At 38.2% G+C, this 21569-nt stretch overlaps 1 protein-coding gene across 1 annotated transcript in view; it reads left to right on the forward strand.

Annotated features, from left to right (window-relative positions):
- Positions 1-21569, forward strand: part of FBXL13 (F-box and leucine rich repeat protein 13) — a 207556-nt gene that overhangs the window by 133397 nt on the left and 52590 nt on the right. Inside the window, exons 13-17 of the mRNA XM_041723506.1 lie at positions 5358-5456; positions 5992-6109; positions 6210-6369; positions 12743-12862; positions 13688-13814. Of these exons, the coding sequence (XP_041579440.1) occupies positions 5358-5456; positions 5992-6109; positions 6210-6369; positions 12743-12862; positions 13688-13814 (624 nt within the window). The remainder of the gene's footprint in view (positions 1-5357; positions 5457-5991; positions 6110-6209; positions 6370-12742; positions 12863-13687; positions 13815-21569) is intronic.

Genomic DNA, 21569 nt, shown 5'->3' on the forward strand with positions numbered 1-21569 from the left:
TCAGGGTCCTAAATGAAAAGAACATGCAACCAAGAATACTTTACCCCGCAAGGCTTTCATTCAAAATGGAAGGAGAGATAAAGAGCTTCCAAGACAGGCAGGAACTGAAAGAATATGTAACCTCCAAACCAGCTCTGCAAGAAATTTTAAGGGGGACTCTTAAAATTCCCCTTTAAGAAGAAGTTCAGTGGAACAATCCACAAAAACAAGGACTGAATAGATATGATGACACTAAACTCATATCTCTCAATAGTAACTCTGAATGTGAACGGGCTTAATGACCCCATCAAAAGGCGCAGGGTTTCAGACTGGATAAAAAAGCAGGACCCATCTATTTGCTGTCTACAAGAGACTCATTTTAGACAGAAGGACACCTACAACCTGAAAATAAAAGGTTGGAGAACCATTTACCATTCAAATGGTCCTCAAAAGAAAGCAGGGGTTGCCATCCTTATATCAGATAAATTAAAATTTACCCCGAAGACTATAGTGAGAGATGAAGAGGGACACTATCTCATACTCAAAGGATCTATCCAACAAGAGGACTTAACACTCCTCAACATATATGCCCCGAATGTGGGAGCTGCCAAATATTTAAACCAATTAATAACCAAACTCAAGAAATACCTTGATAATAATACACTTATACTTGGTGACTTCAATCTAGCTCTTTCTACCCTGGATAGGTCTTCTAAGCACAATATCTCCAAAGAAACGAGAGCTTTAAATGATACACTGGACCAGATGGATTTCACAGATATCTACAGAACTTTACATCCAAACTCAACTGAATACACATTCTTCTCAAGTGCACATGGAACTTTCTCCAGAATAGACCACATACTGGGTCACAAATCGGGTCTGAACCGATACCAAAAGATCGGGATAGTCCCCTGTATATTCTCAGACCATAATGCCTTGAAATTAGAACTTAATCACAACAAGAAATATGGAAGGACCACAAACACGTGGAGGTTAAGGACCATCCTGCTAAAAGATGAAAAGGTCAACCAGGAAATTAAGGAAGAATTAAAAAGATTCATGGAAACTAATGAAAATGAAGATACAACCGTTCAAAATCTTTGGGATGCAGCAAAAGCAGTCCTGAGGGGGAAATACATCGCAATACAAGCATACATTCAAAAACTGGAAAGATCTCAAATTCAAAAGCTCACCTTACACATAAAGGAACTAGAGAAAAAGCAACAAATAGACCCCACCCCCAGCAGAAGAAGAGAGTTAATTAAAATTCGAGCAGAACTCAATGATATCGAGACCAAAAGAACTGTGGAACAGATCAACAGAACCAGGAGTTGGTTCTTTGAAAGAATTAATAAGATAGATAAACCATTAGCCAACCTTATTAAAAAGAAGAGAGAGAAGACTCAAATTAATAAAATCATGAATGAGAAAGGGGACATCACTACCAACACCAAGGAAATACAAACGATTTTAAAAACATATTATGAACAGCTGTACGCCAATAAATTAGGAAATCTAGAAGAAATGGACGCATTCCTGGAAAGCCACAAACTACCAAAACTGGAGCAGGAAGAAATAGAAAACCTGAACAGGCCAATAACCAGGGAGGAAATTGAAGCAGTCATCAAAAACCTCCCAAGACACAAGAGTCCAGGGCCAGATGGCTTCCCAGGGGAATTCTATCAAACGTTTAAAGAAGAAATCATACCTATTCTACTAAAGCTGTTTGGAAAGATAGAAAGAGATGGAGTACTTCCAAATTCGTTCTATGAGGCCAGCATCACCTTAATTCCGAAACCAGACAAAGACCCCACCAAAAAGGAGAATTACAGACCAATATCCCTGATGAACATGGATGCAAAAATTCTCAACAAGATACTAGCCAATAGGATCCAACAACACATTAAGAAAATTATTCACCATGACCAAGTAGGATTTATCCCTGGGACACAAGGCTGGTTCAACACTCGTAAAACCATCAATGTGATTCATCATATCAGCAAGAGAAAAACCAAGAACCATATGATACTCTCATTAGATGCAGAGAAAGCATTTGACAAAATACAGCATCCATTCCTGATCAAAACCCTTCAGAGTGTTGGGATAGAGGGAACTTTCCTCGACATCTTAAAAGCCATCTACGAAAAGCCCACAGCAAATATCATTCTCAATGGGGAAGCACTGGGAGCCTTTCCCCTAAGATCAGGAACAAGACAGGGATGTCCACTCTCACCACTGCTGTTCAACATAGTTCTGGAAGTCCTCGCCTCAGCAATCAGACAACAAAAAGACATTAAAGGCATTCAAATTGGCAAAGAAGAAGTCAAACTCTCCCTCTTCGCCGATGACATGATACTCTACATAGAAAACCCAAAAGCCTCCACCCCCAGATTGCTAGAACTCATACAGCAATTTGGTAGCGTGGCAGGATACAAAATCAATGCCCAGAAATCAATGGCATTTCTATACACTAACAATGAGACTGAAGAAAGAGAAATTAAGGAGTCAATCCCATTTACAATTGCACCCAAAAGCATAAGATACCTAGGAATAAACCTAACCAAAGAGGTAAAAGATCTATACCCTAAAAACTATAGAACACTTCTGAAAGAAATTGAGGAAGACACAAAGAGATGGAAAAATATTCCATGCTCATGGATTGGCAGAATTAATATTGTAAAAATGTCAATGTTACCCAGGGCAATTTATACGTTTAATGCAATCCCTATCAAAATACCATGGACTTTCTTCAGAGAGTTAGAACAAATTATTTTAAGATTTGTGTGGAATCAGAAAAGACCCCGAATAGCCAGGGGAATTTTAAAAAAGAAAACCTTAGCTGGGGGCATCACAATGCCAGATTTCAGGTTGTATTACAAAGCTGTGGTCATCAAGACAGTGTGGTACTGGCACAAAAACAGACACATAGATCAATGGAACAGAATAGAGAACCCAGAAGTGGACCCTGAAATGTACGGCCATCTAATATTCGATAAAGGAGGAAAGACTATCCATTGGAAGAAAGACAGTCTCTTCAATAAATGGTGCTGGGAAAATTGGACATCCACATGCAGAAGAATGAAACTGGACCACTCTCTTTCACCATACACAAAGATAAACTCAAAATGGATGAGAGATCTAAATGTGAGACAAGATTCCATCAAAATCCTAGAGGAGAACACAGGCAACACCCTTTTTGAACTTGGCCACAGTAACTTCTTGCAAGATACATCCACGAAGGCAAAAGAAACAAAAGCAAAAATGAACTATTGGGACTTCATCAAGATAAGAAGCTTTTGCACAGCAAAGGATACAGTCAACAAAACTAAAAGACAACCTACAGAATGGGAGAAGATATTTGCAAATGACATATCAGATAAAGGGCTAGTTTCCAAAATCTATAAAGAACTTATTAAACTCAACCCCAAAGAAACAAACAATCCAATCATGAAATGGGCAAAAGACATGAAGAGAAATCTCACAGAGGAAGACATGGACATGGCCAACAAGCACATGAGAAAATGCTCTGCATCACTTGCCATCAGGGAAATACAAATCAAAACCACAATGAGATACCACCTCACACCAGTGAGAATGGGGAAAATTAACAAGGCAGGAAACAACAAATGTTGGAGAGGATGCGGAGAAAAGGGAACCCTCTTACACTGTTGGTGGGAATGTGAACTGGTGCAGCCACTCTGGAAAACTGTGTGGAGGTTCCTCAAAGAGTTAAAAATAGACCTGCCTTACGACCCAGCAATTGCACTGTTGGGGATTTACCCCAAAGATTCAGATGCAATGAAACGTCGGGACACCTGCACCCCGATGTTTCTATCAGCAATGGCCACAATAGCCAAACTGTGGAAGGAGCCTCGGTGTCCATCGAAAGATGAATGGATAAAGAAGATGTGGTTTATGTATACAATGGAATATTACTCAGCAATTAGAAACGACAAATACCCACCATTTGCTTCAACGTGGATGGAACTGGAGGGTATTATGCTGAGTGAAATAAGTCAATCGGAGAAGGACAAACAGTGTATGTTCTCATTCATTTGGGGAATATGAATAATAGTGAAAGGGAATATAAAGGAAGGGAAAAGAAATGTTGGGAAATATCAGGAAGGGAGACAGAACATAAAGACTCCTAACTCGGGGAAACGAACTAGGGGTGGTGGAAGGGGAGGAGGGCGGGTGTTGGAGGGGAATGGGTGACGGGCACTGAGGTGGACACTTGACGGGATGAGCACTGGGTGTTTTTCTGTATGTTGGTAAATTAAACACCAATAATCAACTGAAAAAAAAAAAAAAAAAAAAAAAAAAAAAAAAAAAAAAAAGAAAGTAAAGTAGTGTAAGCACTGTAGAAAACATTTGGGTGGTTCCTTAAAAAATTAAACATAGAATTACCATATGGCCCAGCAATTCTGCTCCTATGTATACACTCAAAAGAATTGAAACACTGGTACTCAAACAAATAGATGTACATGCATATTCATAGTAGCACTATTCAAAATATCCAAAAGATGGAAACAACCCAAATATTATTCATCAACAGATGAACAGTTGAACAAAATGTGGTATATTCATTCAATAGAATATTATTCAACCATAGAGGTGCCTGGGTGGCTCAGTCGGTCAAATGTCTGCCTTTGGCTAAAGTCATGATCTTGGGGTTCTAGGATCAAGCCCTGTGATGGGCTACCTGCTCAGAGGGGAGTCTGCTTCTCTCTCTCCCTCTGTCCCATTCCCTTCCCTCCATTCATGTTCTTTCTCAAATGAAGAAATAAACTCTTTAAAGAAAAGAATATTACTCAGCCATAAAAATGAATAAGGTCTGATACATGATGCTACACCATGATGCTAAGTGGAAGAAAGGAGACACAAAAAGCTATATATTGTATGATTCCACTTACTTGAAATATTTAGAATAGGTAAATCCACAGAGATAGTAATTTCTGGGGGCTGGGAGAAGGCGTGTGTAAGAAGAAACTACCTAATAGATTAGGTGTCTTTTAGGAGTGATAAAAATGTATTGGGACTAGATAGAGGTTGTGGTTGCATCAAACTATGAATGGTTAATGGCCCATTTAAGTGATTAATTTGTGTTATGTGAATATTGCCTCAATAAGAAATTAAACAATAAGTTAGCTAGACTTATTGTGGTGATCATTTCACAAAACATACATGTAAGAAATTAAGTATTAAAGAAGAAAAGACTAGATTCTTTCCCTCTTACGTCTGCCATATTTTATGGTTTCAGTTTTAAAATATAGTAGCAAAATCATGACATACCTTTGGTTATAACTTCTTAGGGTTTTATTAGGTGTCATGCTAATGGGTTCTCCCATCATTTTCATGTACTCTGTACAATTCAGATTTCAGTCCAAGGCTTCAGGAACATTGCAAACAGTTGCACCGGAATTATGCATCTGACCATCAACGACATGCCAACTCTGACGGACAACTGTGTAAAAGTAGGTAGTTGCAAAGTACATTTTATTCTCAGTCCTAATAGATGGGCACATTTTTTAGTGGTGTGAATTACTGAAAAGTATGAATGGGATTTTTAATTTAGTTGTTTTTACAGTAAGAAAATCATTAAAAATTTACACCCCCCCCCACACACATTTGAACATTTGAATCCTTACACACCCTAAAAGAACCTTTGTTTCACAACTAGGATATTTTTGTTTCAGAGATACTGTAGCCTAAGCATAAACTTTTAGTTTTACACGTCAAACTTCTAAATGTAGTGATATTTTCAGCATTCCATTTTCTCATGTTGTCCCTCAACTTCATAACATGATTTAATTCTGATTCCTCTCCATTACTCAAATGTAACTGTACTCAAATATATTAAATAAAAGTTCCATTGTCTTTGAAATTAGGAAAATTTAATAGTTAATATGTCTGCTTCTGAAAATATTGAGAAAAATAAATAACCTCAGTACTTTGCTAAGCTTGTTCTATACACAGTGGTAAATTTAATCATCTTTTTTTCTTCTAAAGGTGTTAGCTGAAAAGTGCACTCGTATTACATCAATAGTTTTCATTGGTGCGCCACATATCTCTGATTGTGCTTTTAAAGCTCTTTCAACTTGTAACCTCAGAAAGATCCGATTTGAAGGTCTGTGAGATTAAAAATGGGGTTCAGGATTAATGTTTAATTTTATTCTTGGGGAATTACAAATATAATACTTGTCTTCTGTTTGTTTGTTTTAAAACAGGAAATAAAAGGATTACTGATGCATGCTTCAAATATATAAAGAATTATCCAAACATCAATCACATTTACATGGTAGACTGCAAGAGAATAACAGATGGTAGCCTTAAGTCGCTTTCACCTTTGAAGCAACTAACTGTGTTGAATTTGGCAAATTGTATAAGGTAATGAGTCACTCAGTTATATATTCAAGAAATATTAATTATCTAGAATGTGCAAGACCCTCTCCTCAAGATGCTCACTGGTCAGTAAACATGAAAGTCTGTGGCAACACCAAGAAGGGGCACCCATGTGGAATCATGGGCCCTTAAAAGATTAAATGAATTCCCAGGAACACTTAAGGGCTACTTTTCCTAGTGAGGGTTCTCATGGCTAGTTCAGTTAACAGGCCTTTTCCCAGATGGGCTTTGTTAGTTGCTTAGGAGGAGCCAATCTTACTGAAGGGTTTCCTCTTGAGTACTGGTTAGATTTTTCCTCATGTGGATTCCCTAACAGATGAACAGATGACAAATTCTTAATAAAATAAAAGTTGAATTTCATCCTCATATTTCACTCAAGTTTCTACAGATTAACTACTTTTAAAATAAATGGAGGTGGGGATCCCTGGGTGGCTCAGCGGTTTGGTGCCTGCTTTCGGCCCAGAGCAGGGTCCTGGAGACCCAGGATTGAGTCCCACATCGGGCTCCCTGCATGGAGCCTGCTTCTCCCTCTGCCTGTGTCTCTGCCTCTCTCGCTCTCTGTGTCTCTCATGAATAAATAAATAAAATCTTAAAAAAAAATAAATGGAGGTTTTCTACTTCCATAGTTGACAAAACATTTCAAATGACTCTTTGCCACAATTTATATCCTTGATGAAACATACTTTAAATACATTGCTGAACCCACAAAGAGTAAGAGAAAGATCTAATATCTAATATCCTGATTCTGCACCACCCTCTCAAGGTGGAACAAACATTCTCTGAAATGAATAATGAATAGCAAGCAAACATAAAAGGTATCGCTGCTTTGACCATAGATGTTTATGTCACCATTGCCCAGGCTCCTGCAAGAAGTTAACTCAATGCTTCCCCGGAGGAGAGCATTTTCTATTTAGGCCTCTAGGATTCCTCAGATTAAGAATAAAATATAGCTGCTCACAATTAAAAATTGTTACATGTATGAAGACATGAGACACCATGAAAAAGAGTCACCAGAAACAGCAAAATAAATTTGACCTTCAAATAATTCAGATATTGGAGTTATCAGGCATAGGATATCAAGCAAATGTGTATGAAATATCTGAAGAAATTAATGAAATCAGAAACATTAGCAGGCAACAAAATATGATAAAATATATATTTAAAAAAACAACTTTAAAAAATACAAAATATAAGAGTTATTGAAATAAACTCAATGGATTTCCAGATAGCAGATTAGAACTCACTGAGGAGAAAAGTACAGAGATGGAAGATAATTCCTTTCATGATAGCAGAGTAAAAAAAAAAAAAAAAAAGATAAAAAATAAAATATGAGAGTATATCGTAGGATAAAAAGACAGAGAAAGTCTAGTATAAAAGTTTCAGATTAGATTTTAAAAAACTCATCTATAAGAGATAAGCCTAAACAGTAACTTTGAGAGTCAGAGAATATACATTTCCCTCAACCACACATCAGTCCTTTTTAAAATGGACTATGCATGAAGTTTTAAAGCGAGTTTCAACAACTTTTAAATTATAGGTATCAACAAACTCTATTTCTCTTACTATAATGCTATTAAATTAAAAACCAGAAATGAAAAGGTAAGTTAAAAACATATACATGTTTTAAACGTAAAAATTCCAGGGTATCAGAATCACTGGAGGAGCTGAATAAAATTACAAATACCTAAACCCTACCCTAGAGCTACTGAATTTGAATATTTAGGAATGGAATCCCAGATTCAGTATTTTTTTTTTAAAGGATAGTCTTTTTTAAAAAAGATTTATTTATTTATTTATTTATGATAGACATAGAGAGAGAGAGAGGCAGAGACATAGGCAGAGGGAGAAGCAGGCTCCATGCCGGGAGCCCAACGTGGGACTCGATCCCGGGACTCCAGGATCGCGCCCTGGGCCAAAGGTAGGTGCCAAACCTCTGAGCCACCCAGGGATCCCCTGTATTTTTTTTTTTTTTTTAAACAACACAGACGCTTTTGATGCACAGCCAGATTTGGGATTAACTACATTAACCAATTAACTGGGAACATTAACTGAATAATCCTTTTCTGTTGACTTTTGATGCCTCCTGGATTATAATATAAAATTATATATACATCTTTGCAAATTTTAAAAATATTTTATTTATTTATTTATTTATTTATTTATTTATTTATTTGAGAGAGAGAGCATGAACAGGAGACAGGAGCAAGGGAGAGGGAGAAATAAGACCCACTGGGCAGGGAGTCCAACTTGGGTCTTGATCCCAGGACCCCAGGGTCATGACCTGAGCCAAAGGCAGATGCTTAACCAACTGAGCCACCCAGGCACCCCTGCAATTTTTTTTGTTGTATTGTCATTTTATTTTAAATGTGTTTCTCCTAGACTACTTATAATTTAGAGTTATTTGTTAAACCAATTTGACAATCTCTTATCTTTTAATAGGAGATATTTTCAACTGATTTATATTATTATAAATTATTATAAAACTAATATATTAGGACTTCTTTGGGTTCTGTGTCTCTACTATTTGTACTTTTTACCTTTTGTTTTTATTTGCTTTCTCTTTTTTAATGTATGGAGTATGTTTTGCTATTTTATTTTTATTCTTTTTTGAAGATTTAATTTTATTTACTCATGAGAGATACAGAGTGAGAGAGAAAGGCAGAGACACAGGCAGAGGGAGAAGCAGGCTCCATGCAGGGAGCCTGACATGGGACTCGATCCTGGATCTCCAGGATCAGGCTCTGGGCTGAAGGCGGCGCTAAACCGCTGAGCCACCGGAGCTGCCCTCTTTTGCTATTTTAAAGGCTTTTATATGTCTCTGATTATTGCTTTATTTATTGTTATCTCTCTCAAGAATCCTCTTTATTTAAAGACTGAATCCTAGTTCTTCATTTTTTATCTCATTTATTTTTAATTCTTTACCCTTCTGCATTTCAAAGGAACTTTTCAAATATGCCTTCTACATATTAATTCAGTTTTCTAAAAGGGTCAGTTTTGGTTCTGATGACTTAAGTTAGGTTATTATACTTATCATTGAATTTTTAGTTTCTTTGCCATCTATTCTTTTTTTCTTTATTAATTTGAGTATAGTTGACACACAGAGTTACATTAGTTTCAGGTGTACAACTTAGTGATTTGACAAATTTATACTTTATGCTGTGCTCACTATCTGTATATAGCTACCATCTGCCCCTTTACACCATTATTACAATATAATTAACTGTATTCCTTATCTGTGCCTTTTATTCTCATGACTTATTCATTCCATAACTGGAAGCCTGTATCTCCTCTTCACCCGTTTAGCTCATCCTCCCAACTCTCTACCTCTGGCAACCATCCATTTGTCTTCTGTATTTATAGGTCTGATTCAACTTTTTTTTTTTTTTTAAGATTTATTTATTTATGACAGACATAGAGAGAGAGAATGGCAGAGACACAGGAGGAGGGAGAAGCAGGCTCCATGCCAGGAGCCTGATGTGGGACTCAATCCTGGGACTCCAGCATAGCGCCCTGGGCCAAAGGCAGGCGCTAAACCGCTGGGCCACCCAGGGATCCCCTGATTCAGCTTTTTGTTTGTTTATTCATTTGGTTTTCTTCTCTTTTGCTTAAAATTTCACTTATAAGTGGAATCATATGTTTTTTTAGATTTTATTTATGAATGGAATTATATGGTTTTGTTTTTGTATGATTTATTTCACTTAGGTCCCTCTAGGTCCACCCATTTTGTCTCAAATGGCATGATCTTATTCTTTTTATGGCTGCATAATATTCCATTGCGTATATTGTATAATGTGTGTATATATACATAATATATATGTATATACATACAACATTTTCTTTATCCGTTCATCTATTGATGGACACTTAGATTGCTTCCATATCTTGGCTATTGTAAATTATGCTGCAGTAAACATGGGATTGATATATATTTTTTGAATTAATGTTTTCATTTTCTGTGGGTAAATATCCAATAGTGCAATTGCTGGATCATATGGTAGTCCTATTTTTAATTTTTTTAGGAGTCTCCATACTGTTTTTCAAGGTGGCTGCACAATTTATATTCCCATCAATAGTGTACAAGTATTCCTTTTTCTCCACATCCTCACCAATACTCACTATTTCTTGTCTTTTTGCTACTAGACACTAACAGGTATGAGGTGATATTTCATCATAGTTTTGATTTGCATTTCCCTGGTGATAAGTGACATTGAGCATCTTTTTGCGTGTCTGTTAGCCATCTGTAAATCTTTGGAAAAATGTCTCTTCAGGTCCTCTATCTCAATTGGATTATTTGGGTTTTTTGGTGTTGACTTGTATAAGCTTTTTTTTCTTATGATCGATTGATTTTTTATCTTTTTCCAAAAGTTCATTCTTAAATGTACAACAGGATCTAAGACAACACTTTATTCTAGCTGTAGGTTACATTAGTTTCAGGTGTACAATTTAGTGATTTGAGGACAGAATACAGATGTTTAAACAGGAATGGAGATAAGGATCACCATTGCCTCAGGCACAAGGAAGAGCTTACTTTTTGCCAGATTTCTTAATTCCAACTGTGGCGAGGGGCCCTTCCCTGTGGCCTTTGCTTTTAGCTCCTCAATTCCTTCTGTTTCTCTTTCTGTATCTGCTTGAATGCCTCATCTTCCTTGTCCATCTCCATGGCCTGCTTCTTGGGCTGCTTCAGGGGCTCCTTCCTGCCACCTTTGTGGCTTGGCATGGTGCCCACTGTCCCTTCTCCAGACCCTGTCACCAGGGGCCAACTTTTATAAGATCTTTATATATTCTGGATACTAATCCCTTATCAGATGTAACTTGCAAATACCTTCTGCCATTCAGTAAGTTGCTGTTTTATCTTGTTGGCTTCTTTTGCCATGCAAAAGGTTTCGTTTTGATCTAGTCCCTCAATAGTTTATTTTTGCTTTTGTTTCTCTTGCCTTAGAAGACATATCTTGAAAAATCAAGATATATAGAAAAACACTGCTATGTTTGCCATCTGTCTTATCTCAGGTCACTGCCTTTTCATCTTAGAATGCATCTTAGAATATTTTTGGTATAGCCAGGTCACTTATTAATTCCTACTGTTTGTTTACACTGTTTAATATGTTCTAAAGTTTTTGTATTTTCTTTCAAAAATCATTTTCAAAGGTATGCTTTCTCAAGTCTTACAAATCCTATGCTGTATTTATTTTCTGGTTAGTTAAAAGATCTCTCAGTGACTACTCCAGCCCTCGTATTTGCCAATAGATAAGTCGATCAGTTGTGTTTGTACTCTTTCTCCCTTTTCTCCTCCTATTCCCTCACCCATCCACCCACCAGACCCTTAACTGCTTTCCCACGTGCTGCCACTGTCTCCCTGTCCTAGTACAGATGGAAGGTGAGTTGATGGACACAGGAAGTATCCACTTAATATGGCCCATGCAGCTTAAACAGGCCCATTCACCTTCTGTCCGTACTTCGCAGTTCTTTGTAAATTTGCCCAAATACGGGGTATAAAAGCTGTCAGCAGTCAACATATATTGCTCCCAAGGTTCTTCCCATCAGTACACCTACTTGTGGGGTTGTGCTGTGTGAAAGCCACCCCTCTTAGGATGCAATGTGCAATCTCCTGTTGTGCTTTATTTACTGAAATGCTTTTTAGAAAGAGCTGGTGGTCTCCACATGGAATTAGAAATAAAACTCCCAATGGAAGACAAGGAATGGATGGGCCAAACAGATCTCCAGGCAACTATAAAGCATGGTTGGGGCAGGGGATGGAGATGGCCCTGACATACTGGTATCTCTGAATTAGGGGTAGAAAATGTGGGAAGACTGAGGTCAAGGTCTTCATCCAGGTTTTCTGTACTTCAGCAGAAAAAAAATCCACACTCATTAGATTTACAGTCCAGCTAACTTGACCTTGTATTTCGTGAAAATTCCTCCACTATTCTGGCAGTAGTTTGCCTTGCTTGCCTTGGCAGTAGTTGTCTTGGTTTTCTCTCTTTCCTAAGTTTGGGTGTTTTGCTCTTGCAGGAGAGACTGCATCAGGAACTCCTTAACTGGATCACATTTTAACCCAAGAGAAAGAGACCTTAAGAACCATCTGTCTTGTTAATAATTCTAATAATTATGCCATCAAATTGAATGAGCAGTAGACAGGAAGAACATTTTAATTAGTATTTCTCCAATTACTATTATTTATACTTTTCCTATAACACTAAAAGTTATATAACCAAATTTGGTTTTAAAATATCAACACAATGCCAGTATAAAGATATTACCATGCTATTTTAGAACATATTGAATGTAGTAACTATTATTTAAGTAGTACTCTATAGATTTACATATAAAGTCACATGTAAAGCTTTCCTCTTTCCTACAGAATTGGTGATGTGGGACTAAAGCAATTTCTTGATGGTCCTGTGAGCACAAGGATAAGAGAGCTGAATTTAAGTAACTGTATCCACCTGAGTGATGCCTCTATTGTGAAACTATCAGAGCGGTATGATAAAAAAAATATAATTTTACATCATATCATTAGTAATTGTGTATCTGCTAAAGCAGAGATCAGAGATAAACCTTCAGAGCCATTTTGGAAACTCTTGGGAGACCAAGAAACAGGTCTAATACTCAGTGAGATAAAATAAAAAACACTGGAGTTGTAGACTAGTCTTTTGATCATAACTGAGATGAAAATAAAAAACACTGGAGTTGTAGACTAGTCTTTTGATCATAACTGAGATGTTTCTCATTAATTTCACATTTGACAATGTTTGAGAGGGAGTCATTAATGAAGCTGTCACTATCTAGACGTGAGTGACTTCTCTGCACTTTTCAAGGACATTATCTCTATCTATGTAAACCTTTACTCTCCCAATGGATGTTCTAGCTGGTGGGTTTGTTCTTGATCCTCTTTACTTGTCAGAGATCTTGTGTATAGTAAGAGCCAATTCCTGTAGCAAACTAGTAAGGGATAAGTGAGAAATTTGACCTTCCACTTTTAGTGGTCATTCATCCTACTTATATGATAGTTTTTTGTATGTATGAAGTATTTTTTCTTATTAGAAGCTGTAATATGAAATGAAACCACAGATATAATATGTATAGTATATGTTACATATATAATAATATATCATAATCTGCCTCCAATTCATCCTACTTTGTAATGCCAAATTATTTTCCACTTTTAAGTTTACTTTCATTTTGAGGAAAAGAAAGTCCTTGCTTCAATACCATTTGCTTCTCTCAGACAGTTTTGATTACTGTCTGAAATTACTACTGACACTGTGATTAAAAGCTAAAATTAATTCTTCGTACTCTCTTTCAGGTGCTCTAATTTAAACTACTTGAGTTTACGAAATTGTGAATATTTGACTGACTTAGGAATTGAACATATTGTATACATCTTTTCCTTGGTATCGGTAGATCTCTCTGGAACAAACATCTCTAATGAGGTAAAGAAAATGTTCGAATTAGTTCAATGACTTTTATTGTTTTCAGCAATACAATCATTTTTCATTTTGTAAACAATTAAGAGAACATCAATTATTTTTATTTCCTAAATTATTAGATTATAAAAGGTAAGATTAGGAATATTGTTTCTGGAATAGTGATAGTTGAGGTTATTTGTAAATCAATGGTCTTGTTTCTCTGCTTATAAAATGGTAAACTCAGTATTTTGAGCAAAGTCCTGACAGGTTGGAATGTTACATGATAGATCTGAAATCTGTTTCATTATAGAAGTTTGGTAATGTGGAAATAATATATTCCAGTTGGCTTATGTATGTTTTTCTTATGGACTGAACATTCAGTAAGACTAGCTGAGTGCCTTAAGATCTCACTCTTTAGTTCAAAACTGAAGCCTAAAAATGGCCTCATCAAATCTACAGAAGGATACATTTTATTTATTCATTTTAAATTTTATATTTTCTTTTTTATTTCAATTTGCCAACATATAAACACTGCCTGGGGTACCTGGGTGGCGCAGTCAGTTAAGTGTTGGACTCTTGGTTTGGCTCAGCTTGTGATCTCTGGGTCCTGAGATAGAGTCACTTGTCAGAGTCTGTGCTCAGAACATAGTGTCCCTGGGACTCTCTCTCCTTCTCCCTCTGCCCCTCCCCCATGCTCTCTCTCTCTAAAATAAATAAATAAATCTTAAAAAAAAAAAAAAAAAGAAACTCATTTCCTGCAAACGGCTGATATACATGAGAGTTGAAACTGAGTTCACACTCATCCTATCATTCCAGCACTGCTCCACTTACTAATCAAAAGGAAGATAAACCTGGAAAGATTTGCCAGGTTTCAAAAAGACTTTTATGGGCTGTAGTTAGAAAAAGAATGTATTGGCTTCTCTTGAAAATCAGTGCATTGGGATGCCTGAGTGGCTCAGTGGTTGGGCATCTGCCTTTCGCTCAGGGCATGGTCCTGGGGTCTGGGATCAAGTCCCACACTGGGCTCCCTGCATGGAGCTTGCTTCTCTCTCTGCCTGTGTCTCTGCCTTTCTCTGTCCCTCATGAATAAATAAATAAAATATTAAAAAGAAAATCAGTGCATTGGAATGAATATAGGAAGACAATAGAGGTGAGGACCTCCCATCTGCTTGCTAAATCCCTATTTATCCCTCAAGCTCATCAAATATCACCTGTGAGACCACACCCCCAGCACATCCTTTAACATGACCTATTTCTCTTCATTTCTCACTGCATTACTGATATCTGTGCTGTGTCCATTCTTTCCTGACATTTAGTGGGCTCTGTTAGATGTAAGACTGTACCTGTTTATTGGTCTTGGTTCTTTCCTTTATCTAAGAGTGAATTTTGATTCGGTCTCCATTCTGCTAGATGATTTCCTCTCCCTTTCCTTGGTAGTGTCATCTATGTATGGTACCAGTGGGGTGGGGGCAGCTACATGTAGTCAACTCATTATGATGGAGGCAAGTCTGATCTTGTCAATGTTGTCTTCTGTCCAAGCTGGAATCCACTGGGATGTCTATGGTTTCCTGTTTAGTTAGATCCCTGATGTGTCTTCCTCATCCCAGTTCCAAAGTTCCTTTAAATCTTCAGGCTCCTTTGTCATGTGTGCCTTGCTCTGCACCCCTCCAGGTCATGCTGGGGGAATCTGAGGCTGTTTTAGGTCCATAGTCCTAGACATGCCCTGCAGACATTTTCCTGCTCTTACCTCTGGGTGCATTTGCCTTCAGGCCCAAGCCTCACCCTTCTTTCACCCAGCAACAGAGTGGCTGAGTCATGTCCTTGTGAGGAATTTGTGAGCAGTTGGAGGTTAAGAAGGGGAAGAGGCCAGAGTTTACCTCCACCTTTCTTTTCATCATCACCATCAGCTACATTTCCTTTATAATCTTCTCTGTCCAATCAGGCCTCCTGTGGTTCCAGCTTTCTTGGTGACCTTGGCCCCTGGGGTCTAAAAACATCATCTCTTCTCATTGGTCTTCCTGCGTAGGGGGAGTAGTGGCTTCCTGTGGCTGTTCACGTCTCTAGATTTGTCATCCTATTTGGCTTCTTAGTTTCTCTGCCACAAATGTAGCCATTCCCTGTCACAATGAAATGTCCTCAGTTTTATGCAGAGTTATTTCTGTTTTCTTCTTTAGATCTTAGCTGATACAACAGCAAGCACAGGAAACCTCTGATGCCTTCTTGCTTTTCACAACCCTACCAGGGAAAGGTAGAATAGACTCCCACTCACTAGTCCCCAAACCTATCAGGAGGTTCCAACCTTCTCTCCAGATAGAGTCCAGGAAGGTCTAGAACAGGGCCCTGAATGAGGGATCCCCCAGCACTTCATTCTTTGCTTCCCTCTAGCTCCCCCCTCTCCTACTCTTTCCTCCCACTTCCTCTCCCCTTCCCTGCTCCTTCCCTTCTCTTATCCTTCCCCTTCTGTTCCTCTCCCTTGTTCTCTGTTTTGCTCTTCTTCTTTTCTCTTGACATAGACTATCTAATCTAGGAATAGAAAAAAATGTTCCAACTGATTATATGGTTTGAAAAATATTATGTCTCAAGTCTTTCATGATTTCAAATTTAAAGCTTAAAGACCTGTTTTTTTTATTCTCCTGTGTTCTTCTGTAAAAACCTTTCCTGACACATAGATGTCCAGCTGTTGTTAGAAGGGTCATGAGGTAACAAGAGGTAGAGGATCAAAGCACAGTATAAAATACATCAAAATATGATCCCACCAGAGCACTCATCACAAGCCCAGAGTGTCTGGTGAACATTTGTGGAATAAAAGCTGGGAAACTTAAATGCCTTATCCTACTTTTTAGCATTTGGGGAAAGCTCAGTTTTTATTTTCAAAGACCATATTTAAAGTTTTATCTACTTTATTTTTATTTTTATTTATTTATGATAGTCACACACACACAGAGAGAGAGAGAGAGAGAGAGAGAGGCAGAGACACAGGCAGAGGGAGAAGCAGGCTCCATGCACCGGGAGCCGGACGTGGGAGCCCGACGTGGGATTTGATCCTGGGTTTCCAGGATTGCACCCTGGGCCAAAGGCAGGCGCCAAACCGCTGCGCCACCCAGGGATCCCTAAAGTTTTATCTACTGAGGACAAGTTAAAAACTTAGGATATAGCCTCAAGTCCCATTCACATTTTTTTTTTCTTGTAAAGAATATACACAATCTGAGAGAGCTCTAAATGGATATCTATGGGGAGAATGGTAGTTATGTTCTGCTAAAACATTGAAAAATAAGTCCTCTGCAGGTTGTTGTTTTCTTCCTCCAAATTGGTTAAATTCTGATCTAAAAGGCAAATGATTGACAATGCAGTACTACAACAGCTGTGGAAGCTAATTTCAAACAGTCAAAATAAAATGAGTCAGCTCAGATATCAATTTGGGCAGCTAAACCCCAGTCTGGATTGTAGTTCTGATGAAGTGCAAATCTGACTAGAGACTTAACATTTGGGACTTAAACTCTGGAATGTTGCAGATATTCACTAGGGATCAAATGTGACCACTTGTGCCTATGGGGAAAAAAGTTTCTTACATTTTTTAATGATTACGTTCACTCTCAGTTCTTTTAAATAATGAGTTTTCAGTTAGAATCATACTACTCATTTAGTTAACAAATCTGTGTTCTGACTACTTCGTACTCTGCTGGGGATGCTGGAATGAAGAAAACAGACATGGCTCCTCAGGCATGGGGCAAGTGGTTACAAACCATGGTGGGTGTGGGAAATAACCTTGCTCAGAGTCAGAGAAGACCTTTTCCAAGAGAGAAAGAGGGGTATGCGCTGAGCTAAAGAAACACCTGAATAAAGACCTCTAAATAAATAGAGGTTTAAAAGTATGGTGGCCTCAAGGAAATCTGCACATTTGGGTATGGCTTGATCATGAGGAGAATGGTGAGAGATGATACTTAAGAAACAGAGAGACTAGCTCATGATGGGTGTGGAAGCCACATCGAGGAATTTGTTCTCTGCTCTTTTGGCAACAGAGGGGCATTCAGTATTGTCAACTACGCTGTAATAAGGTCAAATAGACATGGTTTAAAGATGACTCTATCTGCTGGATAGATATAGGAATAATAGATGAATAGTTCATGAACTAGATGAACTAAAGCAGTAATCCAGTTATGAGCATTGGCATTAAGGCTAGAGGGAGGGAGACAGTAATAGGGCTGGAGCAAAGTCTGCAGATTTGGGAGTCACTGAGGAAAAAGAATCAACAGGAGATAGAAATAGACTGTGGGGATAAAGAAGAGAGTTAGGGAATCAAGGATGATGCCAGATTTTTGGCTTGAGCATCTGTATAAATGGTGGTGTCCCTTACTGAACTATGTCCTTTCCACAGTGGGAGGAGCAGGTTTGCTGTTCATTTGAGTCACCTGTAATACAGCTTTATAGAGTTGTAGAGAGCTCAGAAAATACTCAGAGAAATCACCGAAATTCACTCCTCAGAGGTAGAAAAGCTTTTTAGGTTTGCACAGGGTGAAGCAGTGTTGCATTCTGAAAATCATGGAAACTCATGAGGAAGTTAATCAGCAAAAGCAAAAACACATATAGTTAGAAACTTAGATGTTTAAGTAAAAAAGCTAATTAAAATGGGGGACGAAAGAGGAGAACACAGTTATTTCAAACTGTATACATATCTTATAATAATTAGAAAATAGTGAATAATGCATCATCCATGAATAAAAGTTCAAGAAGTTTAAGAAGTTATGTTTAAGAAGTTCTTGTTTAAGAAGTTATCTGGTAATTACATTTCAGAGAATGAGGAAATACATCAGTTTTCCTCTTCCGATATAAAGAGGACAGGGTTTACTAGTGAAAGAAATAGCTTACTAATGTGATGGTGTAATTTTTTTTTAAAAGACTTATTTATTTATTTTAGAGAGAATGAGTCAGGTGGAGGGAGGGCAGATGGAGAGAAAGAGAGAGACAGAAACTCAGCAGACTCCACACTGCCTGGAGCCTCATGGGGGCTCGATGCAGGCTCCATGCGGGGCTGGATCTCACAACCTGGAGATCAGACCTGAGCCAAAACCAAGAGTGGAATGCCCAACCGACTATGCCACCCAGGCACCCCTACTGTGATGGTATCTTAAAGTATCTGTAAAAGTCTTTAATCTCTTACAGCTTTTTTAAATGTCTAATTAAATAGGATGTTAATTATTCCCTTGCTACCCTGAAGGATTGTTTGAATATGAGGTTGTATCTCCATGTATGTGGGAAAATATTTTCTTCTAGTTAAGGAGAATTAGCACCTACCGAGACCACATACCCACAGTTAGGGCAATTCAGTCCATTGCTTACGTTGTCTTAGTCACTGCCATGTTTGTTGTTAGAAGGAAAAATGAGTCAGAGCAATGTTCCAGACAGTGTGCTTAAACAGTGGTTTAGGACTCTTTTATTTGCCTGATGTTCGAAATCTTTAATTATGAGTACCATATCTTGAGTGCCTGTATGTTGGCAATCTCCTGGAGCCCCCTCACTAGGATGTGAGATCCATGAAGACTGTTTTCTTTATTGCTGTTTTCCCTGAACCCTTGGGGTAGTAGACACTTGATAAATACTCACTGAATGAAGGAACAAATGCTGAGCTATAGGGTTACCAAATGTGAACAGGATCTGTTCTCTGCAGTCCAGTTTGGAAGGGTAAGTAAGGGTAATTTAAATATGGTGTGGCAAGTATAGTGTTGGAAGAAGAGAGGAAAGGGACTCTTAGCTTAGCCTGCTCCGCATGCAAGCATGCGAATGAACTCTATGAACAAGGGTCTCTAGGTAGCTTGATATGACTAAAATATACTATGAAAAGGAGATGTCACTGAGGAATTCCATACTGTGCCAAGGAGCTTGGACTTGAACCAGTGGATGACTAGCCAGCACGTAGTAGGGAAGTCACAATCGTAGTTAGCTTCCCATTTTAGATAGATTATTTGAGTTGTTCCCTGGGGGACAGATTGGAGGAGAGAAAGACTAAAGGCAGGGAGCCCAGTGGGAGGTCTTTTAGTAGCTAAAGAAACACATGATGAATTTGTGAACCAGGTAGAGGCCAGAGATAGTAAGAAAGGAACATACCTTTGGACATACCACCGAAAGAACCTGCAGATTGATTAGTTGTGGGAGATCAGGACCTGGCATGAAGGTGGAAGGATAACGATGATTCCAAAAATCTGACTTTGGGTAGCTGACGGTCCTCCCTTGAAAAAGAGATAACTGGTGTTGAGGGCAAGCTGATTTCACTTTTATACACATAGAGTATATAGCACGTTCAGCCAAAGGTGTGGGAGAGACATCTTGAAGGGAGATTCATAGGAGTCATTAGCATGGAGATGTGAATGTGGCCAAGATCCTCAGAGAGTGTGGGAAGCGAAGAGAAATGTGCACCCAGGAAGAACACAATAGAATACCAATATTTAGGAGTGGGAATAAGATGAATCCATAAAGGAGAATAAAGAAAGAAGGTGAGAAAGATTGTAAGAGAACCAGGTGAGTGTAGTCATGCGAGGAGGACTGAGGAATATCCAACAGTGTCTAATAAAACATGGAAGCTAAGTCAGGGAAGGACTAAAATTTGAAAGAATATTTACTATTAATTAAACAGATCCCTGCCTACCGTCCCGATATCTCATGCTCCTCCTCTCCTCATTTCCTCTCCTTCAGCCCCACTGCCTTCTTTTAGCTCCACAAACAAGTCAAAATCTTTCCTACCTCAGGACCTTTATACATGTTGCACTTCCTGCCTGGGATGTGCCTCCTTCTCTTCTTCACACGCCTAAGTAGGGAGATGCTGACCAAGTAAACCCTGGTGATTGTAACATAGTGAAAACATCTTGGCATAAGAGAATAGTGCCTTGTTAAATTTTTTGAAATAATTTTATAATAAACACTGGTCCTGCTCTCCATGATTATAAAAATCATACTTCTTGGGATCCCTGGGTGTGTTTCTCATGAATAAATAAATAAAATCTTTAAAAAAAAATCCCACTTCTCAGTCTAAGTCACTCCAAGACAGTATCAATGGGTTTTATTTTATTGATGCATTCTTTCTTAAGAAAACATAAATCGCAGGGTGACACTAATGTCTCTCGACGTTTTTTCTCAATAGGTAAGAATTCTCTAGTTCCTTTTTTTTTTTCTAGTTCCTAATATACCATATCTTATTTCTGTCACACTATAGCATAGTTCCCCAGAGAGGTGTTATCTATTTAGATGGCCTCACAGTAATAATACCTCTTGAATCACGGGTAGGACGCAAAATACTTTCAAATTGAATTGAAAAAAATTCTGATTGAATGTTGGCATATGGTTTCCATTTTAATTGTAATTGTATATGTTATAAAGTATAGTCTAAAATCTCTTCTCTCTATCCCTCTGCCTCCTCTCCATCCCTGCTGCCACTGCCATAGTTCAAGCACTATTTCTCCTTACTAACTTCTTGCCTTAAGTGGCACTGGTCTTCAAAGCTGTTCTTCACTCAACTGCAGTGTGATCCTTCAGCATGCAAATTGGAGACTATTGCTTCCTTGGTCATATTTCTTCAAAAGCTCCACATTTGCTTTTGGTTTAAAGTCTAACCAATCTAGTGGAGAGGTCCAATCTCTTCCTGAGGTGGCCCCTACCTACCTCTACCACTTCACTCCCACCAGACGTCTACTTTTCATCTTGAACTCCACAGACACAGAACTGACTCTCCTGTAGCTCCTCAAACATGTCATGCTCTCCTTGCTTCCCCACCTCTGAAAATTATTCTGT

This window comes from Vulpes lagopus, chromosome 11 (assembly GCF_018345385.1).
Source record: "Vulpes lagopus strain Blue_001 chromosome 11, ASM1834538v1, whole genome shotgun sequence".
Taxonomy (NCBI): domain Eukaryota; kingdom Metazoa; phylum Chordata; class Mammalia; order Carnivora; family Canidae; genus Vulpes; species Vulpes lagopus.